This window comes from Mus musculus, chromosome 4, assembly GCF_000001635.26.
Source record: "Mus musculus strain C57BL/6J chromosome 4, GRCm38.p6 C57BL/6J".
NCBI classification, from domain to species: Eukaryota; Metazoa; Chordata; class Mammalia; order Rodentia; family Muridae; genus Mus; species Mus musculus.
In genome coordinates this window covers 144,269,745-144,280,765 of record NC_000070.6, presented here as the reverse complement: position 1 = coordinate 144,280,765, position 11,021 = coordinate 144,269,745, and the positions used below count along the sequence as shown (strand labels likewise).

Here is an 11,021-nt window from a genome sequence, read left to right as displayed (position 1 = left end):
GACTCTGTAGTGGCTATTCCTGGTTGTCAACTTGACTATTTGGAATGAACTACAATCCAGAATTGGAAAGCTCACCAGTGACCCTAACCTGGAGGCTGGGAGGTAGAAGTTTCTGATCTGGATCTTGGTATGGAGATCTTGAAGCATAGTGGCTATGGATTCCAGAAGATAAGGACAGGGAGTTCAAGGCCATCTGGGATTAAAGGTGTGGTGGCACATACCTTTAATCTGGGCTACACCTTCTGCTCCATATAAGGGTGTTGGAAGGAGGGAGACTCTCTCCCTCTTTTGCCTGCTTGCCCTGTGGGACTGAGCAACTGTTAGATCCTTGGACTTCCATTCACAGCTACTACTGGGACATCGTTGTGAATTGGGCTGCAGACTGTAAGTCATCAATAAGTTCCTTTACTATATAGAGACTAGCTATAAGTTCTGTGACTCTAGAGAACCCTGACTAATACAGACTCCTAAAGGAATTTTGCGTGAAACAGTCACAGGAGACAGGATATTCTGCTAAAGCAAGCATGAGAAAACACAAGTAATGAAACATTTTGTGCTAATGACTTGCATGTTTTGGCATGCTTTACATTGCATAGTTGAGCTGCATATGTCCAGATTCCATAGAGAGAAATGCATGGAAAAAATTCTTGTCCTGTATAGCAGTTTCTTGCCACTCCTGAGGATTTGGGCTCTTTGGCAGTGATGTTAACTTAGACAGGGGAATGTGGTGAAGCAAGACCTATGAAGGACAGATGATGTTTGGAAAGAGTCTAAAAAGGATTCCCAGACAGTGATGGAGGCTGAGCTTGGCTTGTTTATAGTGCTATCTCTGCAACGCCTGTGAGTCTCAAGTACTTGCTAAATATTCCTGCCCTGATGAGGCACAACAATTAAATTCTCCATGAATTCTGCTTGGTCCCTCTTGCTGATTGCAGCCCAGGCTAAGGTCTGGCTCTTTCTGCTAGGTAGTTCCACCACTGCTGTTTGGTGTTTGCTAACCAGACTGTAAAGGACTGGCCTGTTGGTGTATCCATGAAGTGTTTGTGAGTGGATGTAACTGCTGCTTCTGACCATTCAACACAGATTGGATTTGTTCTAAAAAACCTTTCTAAACAAGCCCACTTCCTCTTTTATCCTTTCTTTCCCATTACCTCTCGGGGTGGTGGGCTATATTGGAGGTCAGAGGTTTTTTTGTTTGTTTGTTTGTTTCAGGAGAACAAGACTTTATTCATGTTTTGAGGCTAAGTGAGATGTCAGTGGTTAAGGGCACTGGTTGTTATCCCACAGCACCTTGTTTCACCCACATGGCAACTCATGTCCAGTTCCAGGGAATCTTCATCTGGATTCAGAAAGCACGGATTCATACTACACATGTCTATTACAGTAGTAGATAGGTATATGTGAATGGTGCTCACAGGAGGGGAGGTTAAAATTTTTACGAACCATATTAAAAATCAGTATTTGAAAAATAAAAGTTCATTTGATATGGTCTAAGCACACCAAACTACACACACACACACACACACACACACACACACACACACACACACACTTCACTCAAACATAAACATGTGCACAGAGAGAGAAGAGTCAGTGTGACAGGAGAGAGAGAGAAAGAAAGAGAGAGAGAATCCAGCATGTCTACATCACTAAATGCTGTAGATAGAACAGAAACCATAGCTCTGTAGAGAGAGAATCAGGCTTACTGATTCTCAGGAATCATTTCCAATTGGCTTCATCTTTAGAATTACTGCCTAGCAAAAATAGATACAAGTCATCCTCCTGCCTCATCCATCTGAGTAGTTAACATGCTGAGAGGACAGAGCTTCCAATTCACCTACATATTCCAGAAGAGAATGTGCATTTGTGACAATATGGTTGCCACACATTTTCAGAGGATATGTGAGAAGGAGTTTTTGTGTGCATGTCTAGTGTCAGGAAAAGAGTAAAGGCAATGTGGTACACTCTCAGAGCCATGCACATCACATGTGAAGAAAACTCATCCAGGTGTGTTGGTTCATAACAGCTAACCTCCTGGGTAGAATATTTAGGCTGGAGGATTGTTGCTAATAGGAGTTTCAGATAACCATAGCTAATGTGAAAAGAGTTCCTGAAAAATAAATTCATAAAGGCAGTATGTAAAGAGCCACTAAATTAAGGAACAGATAAAACTCAGTGAAGCAGACTGACTGGTTTAGTTCATGGGTTCTCAGCTATCAAGCCAGTGTCAGTTTTTTGGCTTTACCAAAAGGAACTATATCTTTTTTCCCTTTTTTTCAAGTCAGGGTTTCTCTGTGTAACCCTGGTTGTCCTGGAACTCACTCTGTAGACCAGGCTGACCTTGAAATAGGCCTCTCTCTGTCTCCTAAGTGCTGGGATTAAAGGGTGCAGTACCACTGTCAGGCTGAACTATTTAGACCTGGGTAATGAAAAATATCTTATGCAGACTGTTGTCAAACACATTGAGACCGCCTTGCTTCTTCCTATGATAAGATTGGGTTAAAGTGTGACACATAAACACTTTTCTCTGGTTGTTTTTTTTTTTTTTTCAATTTGATAGTTTGCTTTGAGTTAGGGTGTCCTTGTGAAGCTGAGACTGTCCTTGAACTCCCCAGAGGTCGCATGAGGGAGTTAAACTCAGAAAGATTAGATGGTGCCTCACACGATTTGGTATGAAAGGCCTATAACACAATAATATCTGCAAAACACATCAAGCTGTTTTGTATTATTTTAGGCATATATGTTTTCCTTGCTTATATGTTAGCATGCACTACCCTAAGAAAGAAGCAGAGAGAGACAGATCTGCTATAACTGGAGTTGTAGATAGTTATGAGGTCATGTTTGGACGCTAGGAATAGAATGCTGGTCCTGTGGAAGAGCAATTCTTCTTGAAAAGACTGAGCCATTTATAAAGACCCTAAACAATTTTGAACTCATATCCTGCAATGATTTCCTCAAAGGCAAAACTGGCCTAGAAGTCAAATCATATAAAGATAGATGAGAAAGAGAGAGACAGACACAGAGTGACAGAGACAAAGACAGACAGAGACATAGAATGACAAAGAGAGAAACAGATATACTTAAAACTCACTTGGTGGATGTTTCTTCATTTATGGGTCCTCCATTGCCTGCCTGGAGATCTAATCATACTGGACACATTTTATCTCCTACAACCACACTCAAATCTGTTACTGAGATGTACCTCTCAGCTCAGGCTACATAATAGTTCCAGAGAGGCCAGGTAGTGGTGGTGCACACCTTTAATCCCAGCACTTGGGAGGCAGGGGCAGAGGCAGAGGCAGAGGCAGAGGCAGGCAGATTTCTGAGTTCAAGGTCAGCCTGGTCTACAGAGTGAGTTCCAGGACAGCCAGGACCATACAAGGAAACCCTGTCTCTGCCCCCTTAAAAAAAACAAAACAAACAAACAAAAATAAACAGAAAACTAAAACCAAAAAGACTGAACCAAACCAAACCCCAAAAAAAAAAAAAATTCTAGACAGACAAAAATCTACCAGCTCAAAGTTTGAGAAGTGTCCTGGATGGGCTTTGGACATAGACCTCAGTTTTATACATTCCCTGATGAAGACCTGATGCACTCAAGTGGGTAAAAATGAGAATAAGTGGGTGGAGACTTCTGTCATCCTATCAGGAAGCAGCTTTGTCCTGAGTGGTGTGGCTAAAAAAAAGGCGGGGGGGGGGGGGGGAAGGAGAAGGGTATAAAGGACTCAATTGGCTCCACAAGACACTCTGAGCCTTGGAGTGTGGGTGACTGCATGAACTTGCTGAGACTGGAGCTTCTGATAGACTGTCCATAGCAGGTAAGTCATTGATGGCCATCAGGACACCCCATCCAAAAGTGTCCATTTCATCTTGATTGTGTGTGTGTGTCTGTGTGTGTTTCCTGTGCCTGCTTGCTTTTCTTGTGTGGTTATTTTGAATCAGCCAACCTCATTTAGCCCAGGATATCCAGAAGTCCATATGTAGCCAAGAGTCATGAAATACTGAATGTTCAGCTTCTACCTCCTGAGATCTGAAGCTACCCTGCCCTGCTTGTTTATTGGCTAAGGAGGCAATATTCAAGGACTCTGGGTCACTGCACAAACACCATATATCCTCACCTACAGTAATCTACATTAGAAAAATTTTAATTCAAAATGAATATAGATTCATAAAATGACTAGGAAGAAAATTCTATAGAGAAGAAAACTTGGGTATGAGTTCAACTAAAGCATGAAACTGACAATCTGACTCATGCATTTTCTGGTATAATAGATTGACTGATTGATTGAATTTTACTTTCTAACTCTAGCTCACTATCCCCTACCTCAACCATTCCCCCACTTCCATAGCCTTCTGCTCTGAGTAGGTGAACCCTTTCTGGGTATCTCCCCACCCTGTCACATGAAGTCTGTGAGATTAGGTGCTTGTCCAAAGAATATATCACAGATACAGGCAACTGCCTTCAGAAAGACCCCTTAAGCATTTGTATGGGCCTATATGAAACCAAGCTGCATTAAAGCTACATATGTGTGGGGAACCCTATGTCCTTTCTCTGTATGTGATGGTACTTCAGTCTCAAGGACCCTAAGGGTCTACATTACTTGAAAGTTATGGTCTTCCTGTTGAGTACCTATCCCCTTCCATGCCTGCACACCTACCCCCTATTCTTCCCCAACTTCCATTCACTTTTTGTCTGTGGGTCTCTGATTCAGCTGCTGGATGGATCCTCTCAGAATAGGAATTCTAGACTCTTGTCTGCAATCATAACAGAGGATCATTTATGATTTTAAGAATTGGTGCTTGTCCATGGGAATGGTCTTGTTCTGGGATCATTATTATTTGGCTATTCCTTCAGTCTCTGTTCCATCCTCCATCCTGGCATTTCTTGTACACAGGATGAATTTTGGGTCAAAGTTTTAGAGTTGGGTTATGGTCCCTGTTGCTCCACTGGGGTTTCTGCCTGGCTAAAGTAGATGGCCTCTTCAGGTTCCATTTCCCTTATGCTGAGTGTAACAGTTAAGGTCACCCTATTGATTATTGGGCAACTGCCTTATCTCAGTTTTCAGTCTGATCCTGGAGATAGCCAGAACTAATCATCCCTGTCATCTTCAGATTTGCATTCATACCCATGGCCATCTTGCATCTTTCCTGTCTCTGCCCACACCTGATCCTGACCCCAAGCATTATCCTCCCCATCCTCTCCCGCACCATTTCCTCCTTCCATCAGCCTCTTATGATTATTGTATCTTCCTTCTATGTGATATTCAAGCATCCTAACATGTTCCTTCCTTCTTGTTAGCTTCTTTGTATCTGTGGAGTATAACATGGGTACCCTGTATATTGAGGCTAATATCCACTTATTAGTGAGTATATACCATGCATGTACTTTTTGTACTGAGTAATCTTACTCATCATTTTATCCTGTTATTGTATTCATTTTCCTCCACAATTTATGCTGTCTTTGATTTTAATAAATGCATACTAATCCATTGTGTAGATGTACCCCTTTGTCTTTATCAGTCGTCATCTGTGGTCATCTCTGGTTGTTCCCAGTTTGGTGCTATTAACAGAAAGCTTCTATAAACATAGTTGAACAAGTGTCTTTGTGCTATGACAATCTTTGAGGTCACCAGAGGATGTAGGTCCCATCAGGATAGCACTCTGCTCAGGGCAGCTTAACTTGCCCTACAGAACTCATCAAGTGGAAAAGTTGAGTGGCTTTTCTCAACTTCAGGATCCACAAGTCTGTTTAAGGTGGGAGGAGAGGTGGCAAGACAATTTTGAGTCCCCTGAGATAATAGCAGGCTGCTCAAGGTAGCTTGACATTCCCCAAAAAACTCGCTGATCAGGGAATATGGGAGAGGGAATGGATGCTTACCTGTATAGTTTCTGATCCACAGGTCTGCTGAAAGTGGCAGGAGATTGCATATCCAGAGGGATTACAGGGTACTTTGGGCAGATTAGAAGACCTGAGATGACACTATGAGGAGAGAAGATGGTGGGGAAGGGAAGATTACCTGAAGGGTTCAGATTGCCCAGGTCTGATGAAAGTGGGAGGAAAGGTGATGGGAGGAAGGAAGGAACTCTTCAATGACAGGCTGTTCAGAACCTCAATGCATTCAATCTCTTAAAGGACAGGTTAGAGCTTAGCATGGCTCCTGCTTCTAAAGCTTATGGAAGTAAAATTTGTATCTGTTTTATATGATATATTGTTGTTACATTGATTGTAGTAAAAGCTTGATTGTTTCCCACAAAAGTGTCACAATCAGCTGGGCTGTGGTGGTGCATGTCTTTAATCCCAGCACTTGGGAGGCAGAGGCAGGCGAATTTCTGAATTCGAGACCATCCTGGTCTACAAAGTGAGTTCTAGGACAGCCAGGGATATACAGAGAAACCCTGTCTCTAAAACCAAAAACCAAAACAAAAGTGTCAGAATCAAGTGTGAGTCTCCTGTTACAGAGTAGAGTAGGACTCACAGGGAATATTGGATCGGAATGGGCAGAATATCATGGAAGATGTGTGGAAATGGGTCCTTATATATTACCAGGAGGACCTTGAAGGAATGGTGGCAATGAGAAAGACTGATATTGAATTATCTGAAATACAACAAGGTTTCCAATGTCATCAGACCAGTGATTGGTCCTCTGCCTGGTTTATGTATTTGGGATGAGGTGGGGGTAAGAGGCTTGCTAAAAGTGTTTGAGATGAAATATTTTCTTCCTTTGGATGTTTCCTTAGCATCAGCCTACCTGAAAGCTACAATGAGCTTCAAGGACCCACCAACACTCCAGCAGCTGGCAAGAAGAAGCCTGCTGAAAGATGAAGCCTTGACCATCTCTGCTCTGCTGAACCTGCCTGTGCAACTCTTCCCACCACTCTTCAAGGATGCATTCACCAGCAGACAACGTAAGATCCTGAGCCTGATGGTGGCAGCATGGCCCTTCCCAGTCCTTCCTGTGGGAGCTCTGGGTGGGATTGATCACCTGGAGACCCTGAAAGCTGTACTAGATGGCCTTGATTTGCTGATGTCACAAAAGGATCGACCTAGGTATGTGAGTCTAAGGTAGCATGGAGGAACGTGTGTGGATGAGAGGAAGTGAATACAGGATTCACAATGGGTCCAAGGTGAATCAGAGGCTTTTTTTCAAAGATATATTTATTTTTTATATATAAGTACACTGTAGCTGTCTTCAGACACACCAGGAGAAGGCATCAGATCTCATTACAGATGGTTGTGAGCCACTATGTGGTTGCTGGGATTTGAACTCTGGAGCCCTGGAAGAACCATCTCTGTAGCCCAAATCAGAGGCTTCTGATTGTACAGGTCAGTATCTTCTAGAATGGAAACAAAGAGGCAGGACTGTGGTGTATGAAGGACAGCTGAAAACAAAAATAGTGTATATGCAAAGAGTATGTCCCTGCCTCTTTAAATGGAAACTTTGTTAAATGAATTGATTTAAGGGGAGTTGAATTATGGGTCATGCAGATTACACATTGTGTCTTCTGTCCTATGAATGTCCTTCTACTTTACCCACAGCAGGTGGAACCTACAAGTGCTTGATTTGGGAAATGCCCACCAGGACTTCTGGGATGGTTGGGCTGGACTACTTCATGAAGTCTGCTCTCAAGATGTCTTTGGCAAGAACCAACCAGTGGGAAATCATCCCATCCCAGGGGGGAAACAGACCATAACTATAAAAATGAATCTTTCCCTCAAGTACTGCCGACATTCTAAATACCTAAACTATTTGCATTGGTGGGCCGAGCAGAGAAAAGATGGGATACAGGTGATCTGTGAGAAGCTGGAGTTTACGGGCCCTCACTGTCCCGAACTGAGGTTCTTGAAGTTTTCTTTTGTAGCCTCAATCCAGGAATTGGCAATAAAGTCCATACACTGGGATATATATAACCTTGCATTGATAGCCTCTTGCCTGGGCCAGATGAAAAACCTCCAGAAACTCATTCTCATGAACATCAGGAGACCTCCTGACCTTGCAGACCTACAGGAAGCCCATATTGTTACAGAGATCTTTTCTGAGTTCTCCAAACTGCATAAGGTTCACTATCTCCATGTGAATAATGTCTACTTCCTGAAAGAACGCCTGGACCAAATGCTCAGGTAAGAAAGGACAGAGAGCTTTATCCGGGGGTGATTAAATTATTTTGTCGTTGTTCTGCTTTATATTAAATATGAGTTCATATAGTTGCTTACATTTATATAGATGTGAGCTTAGCATATTTGATATAGTACTTTATGATGCTATTGCATCCTGACTTGTCACCTTAGTAAAACCAGACATCACGTAGGTGTCCATGATTTTGAAAAGGTTTCTTGAGAAACCCTGATGATGGGAAAATTGATCTATAGAATATATGAGATATTATACCACATGGCCTGTCATGTCAATTCTTTCCTCAGAACTATATGAACCGTTTGCATCTGCCTCTGACTTTCCATGGGTCAGAGGTATTTTGAGCACAGGTTGGGGCTGAGCAGATGGGAAATGAGTGAATTACAGTGGTCATAAGGAAGCCCTGTGAACAGAACAGAGTCTGTGTGGAAGCTGGAGCACATGGAGATAAATATTGGCAGAGCTGCGAATGGTTTGAGTGGTTTCCAGTTGAAGATTCTGGATTCTCCTTTTATATCACCTGTCCCCAAATATGTTTTGTTTTTACTAGTTCATAGGGATCTGTAGAGCTGAGGCAGTAGCAGACAGTGATGACATTTCTTACGTAGAAGAACATGGTAGCTCTCCATCAGGGAGCAACTTGGCCTTGATTTTAATAATGGTCTGACAATGACCTTTGGCTAAGGAAACTCTGCTACTTTGAAATAACAGCCTTTTCTCTGCCACTATTGAACTTGAGTGAGGTAAAGCCATTTCTCTCTCTCTCTCTCTCTCTCTCTCTCTCTCTCTCTCTCTCTCTCTCTCTCTCTCTCTCTCTCTCTCTCTTTCTAGGTGCTTTGAGCGTCCATTAGAGACCCTTGCTATCACTCATTGCAGGCTTTCAGAATTAGACATGAGGTATCTGTCCCAGTGTCCAAGCATCCATCAGCTCAAATACCTGGACATGAGTTACACCACCTTCAAGCCTTCAAGTCATCGATTTCTAGGAAGCCTACTAGAAAGACTGACAGCTACTCTGCAGACATTAAAATTGGAGTGCTTTCACCTCACGGACTTCCAAATCCGTGACCTTCTGCCTGGGCTGAGCCAGTGTTCCCAGCTCACTGAAGTTGATATTGCGATGAATGAATTTTCCGTGGTCAGCCTGAAGAAGCTGCTGAAGCATACGGCCAACCTCACACAGCTGACCCTGGAGAAGTACCCTGCCCCTGTTGAAGTCTATGATGACGGTCATAGTGTTATTTCAGACAGATTTGTACAACTTTGTTCTGAGCTTATGAACACACTCAAGGGTGTAAGGCAGGCAAAGCAGGTCTATTTTGTGAGTATGCCGTGTTTACGTAATTATGAATTCCTCATTTATAATTTGAAGGGCCTGGATTCTTCTGAGCAATTAAGAAGGAGAGGTCTTTCCTGGGCTCTGATAAATGGAGAGCAGGTCTCAAGAGACTCATTACAGTTATAGAACATATGTATTCAAGCATTTTCGGATGTACTTTGGAAAGATAATTATTTCATTTTCTTTGAATGTCAGTCAAATTCTTCTGATTTGAGGTAGTTGTGTTGAGATGGAAAATCATGAGCTTATTTTCAGCCTAATGTCTACAGTACAGACAAACCCTTGAACAGCAATTATATCTGAAAATTGTAGGGGTTCATTCCAGCACTTTCTGAGTATGAGGGACCCTAGAAGTAGGGAAGGGGATAAAGAGTGAGGACATTATAAAGATCATAATGGACTTGAATAGGAGGTCTCTGTTTCATTCTCCCTGCAGATGGCATCCACCTTTTTGCTCTCCCCTTACTGTTCTACAGTATATGGACTTATTTTTATGGAGTATAAGTCTGACTGAACCTTGGAGTATTTTTGTATTAGACTGTTATCACTATTAAGCTGTATCTCTTTCTTGGGGAGGTCCAGTAGCCTGCTATTATCTTCTACCACCACTGTTACCATTATAATTTCTCATAGGTTCTAATAAATCTGTTTTGAATAAGCAATTGTTTGTTTTTGTTTTACTGAGTAACTTCTCTGACAACATCATACTTGTGTATTGTGCTTACCCTGACCCAATAATCTTGTGTCCCCTTGTTTTTGCCTCTTCTGCCTCCTAGATCTTTCAGAGTAAACAGTGACACAACATGTTCTTTCCTTGGAGAGGCTTTATAATCTTATCCTTCATGAGACCCTCTACAAAATGCTATATGGAATCTTTTGGAGATGTGGCTCAGAGGTAGGTAATGCTTGCTGCTCTTCCTGAGGAGCAGTGTTTGATTCCCTGTGCCTACAACCATCTGTATCTCCAATTCCAGGTGTCTGACCTTTTCTCCAAGTCTGTAGAAACACTTGAGTAACCTGCATACACTGAAACCGAAGAACTCACATACCTAATTAGAAACAAATAAAAATAAATATTTAAAAATGAAAGTGCATACATGAAAACAGACAAGAAATCCCTCCATAATTGGTGAACGCATTGGGATTTCCTGAGCAAACTACAAACATGTAGAGTAGGTCCACTGGTGATGCACATGTATGATCTTTAGAGTAGAGGAAAAACCTGGGGAATTATGTTTGTTTGTGGTTGATTGTACCTTTAATCCTGCATAGTTATAAATCTGAGTTGTTCTACTACAACCTGTCCACCTGTACAACTGGTTCTGCATATCTACTAGGAACTGATCATGACAAAGTTTAAATTAGAGAGTAACTTTGCTGCCTTCAGTCAGTAAGTCTTCCAGAGGTAGCACTTTTCTCATGGATTTATTCTCCTTAGCCACAATCCTGTAGCCACTTTCTTTCTCAAATGTTGCTACAGTAGATTTGGAGGGTTAAAATCTTGAGCACCTTTATAGATATATTTGTTTTCACAGAATCTTTTATTTTGG

At 42.1% G+C, this 11,021-nt stretch overlaps 1 protein-coding gene across 1 annotated transcript; it reads left to right on the top strand.

Annotated features, from left to right (window-relative positions):
* Positions 1 to 299: 299 nt before the first annotated feature.
* Positions 300 to 10,133, top strand: Pramel5 (PRAME like 5). Its single transcript, NM_001085418.2, has 4 exons — positions 300 to 384; positions 6,739 to 7,048; positions 7,538 to 8,119; positions 8,964 to 10,133. The coding sequence occupies exons 2-4, from the start codon at positions 6,762 to 6,764 to the stop codon at positions 9,595 to 9,597; spliced, it is 1,503 nt and encodes a 500-aa protein (NP_001078887.1). The 5' UTR covers positions 300 to 384; positions 6,739 to 6,761; the 3' UTR covers positions 9,598 to 10,133.
* Positions 10,134 to 11,021: the final 888 nt, after the last annotated feature.

What these genes read in the sequence shown, in the direction of transcription:
- Pramel5 (NM_001085418.2), top strand. Translation starts at nt 6,762, where the DNA reads ATGAGCTTCAAGGACCCACCAACACTCCAGCAGCTGGCAAGAAGAAGC. An exon ending in TCACAAAAGGATCGACCTAG is followed by an intron (nt 7,049 to 7,537) that starts GTATGTGAGTCT and finishes CTTTACCCACAG; the next exon opens with CAGGTGGAACCTACAAGTGC. An exon ending in CGCCTGGACCAAATGCTCAG is followed by an intron (nt 8,120 to 8,963) that starts GTAAGAAAGGAC and finishes CTCTCTTTCTAG; the next exon opens with GTGCTTTGAGCGTCCATTAG.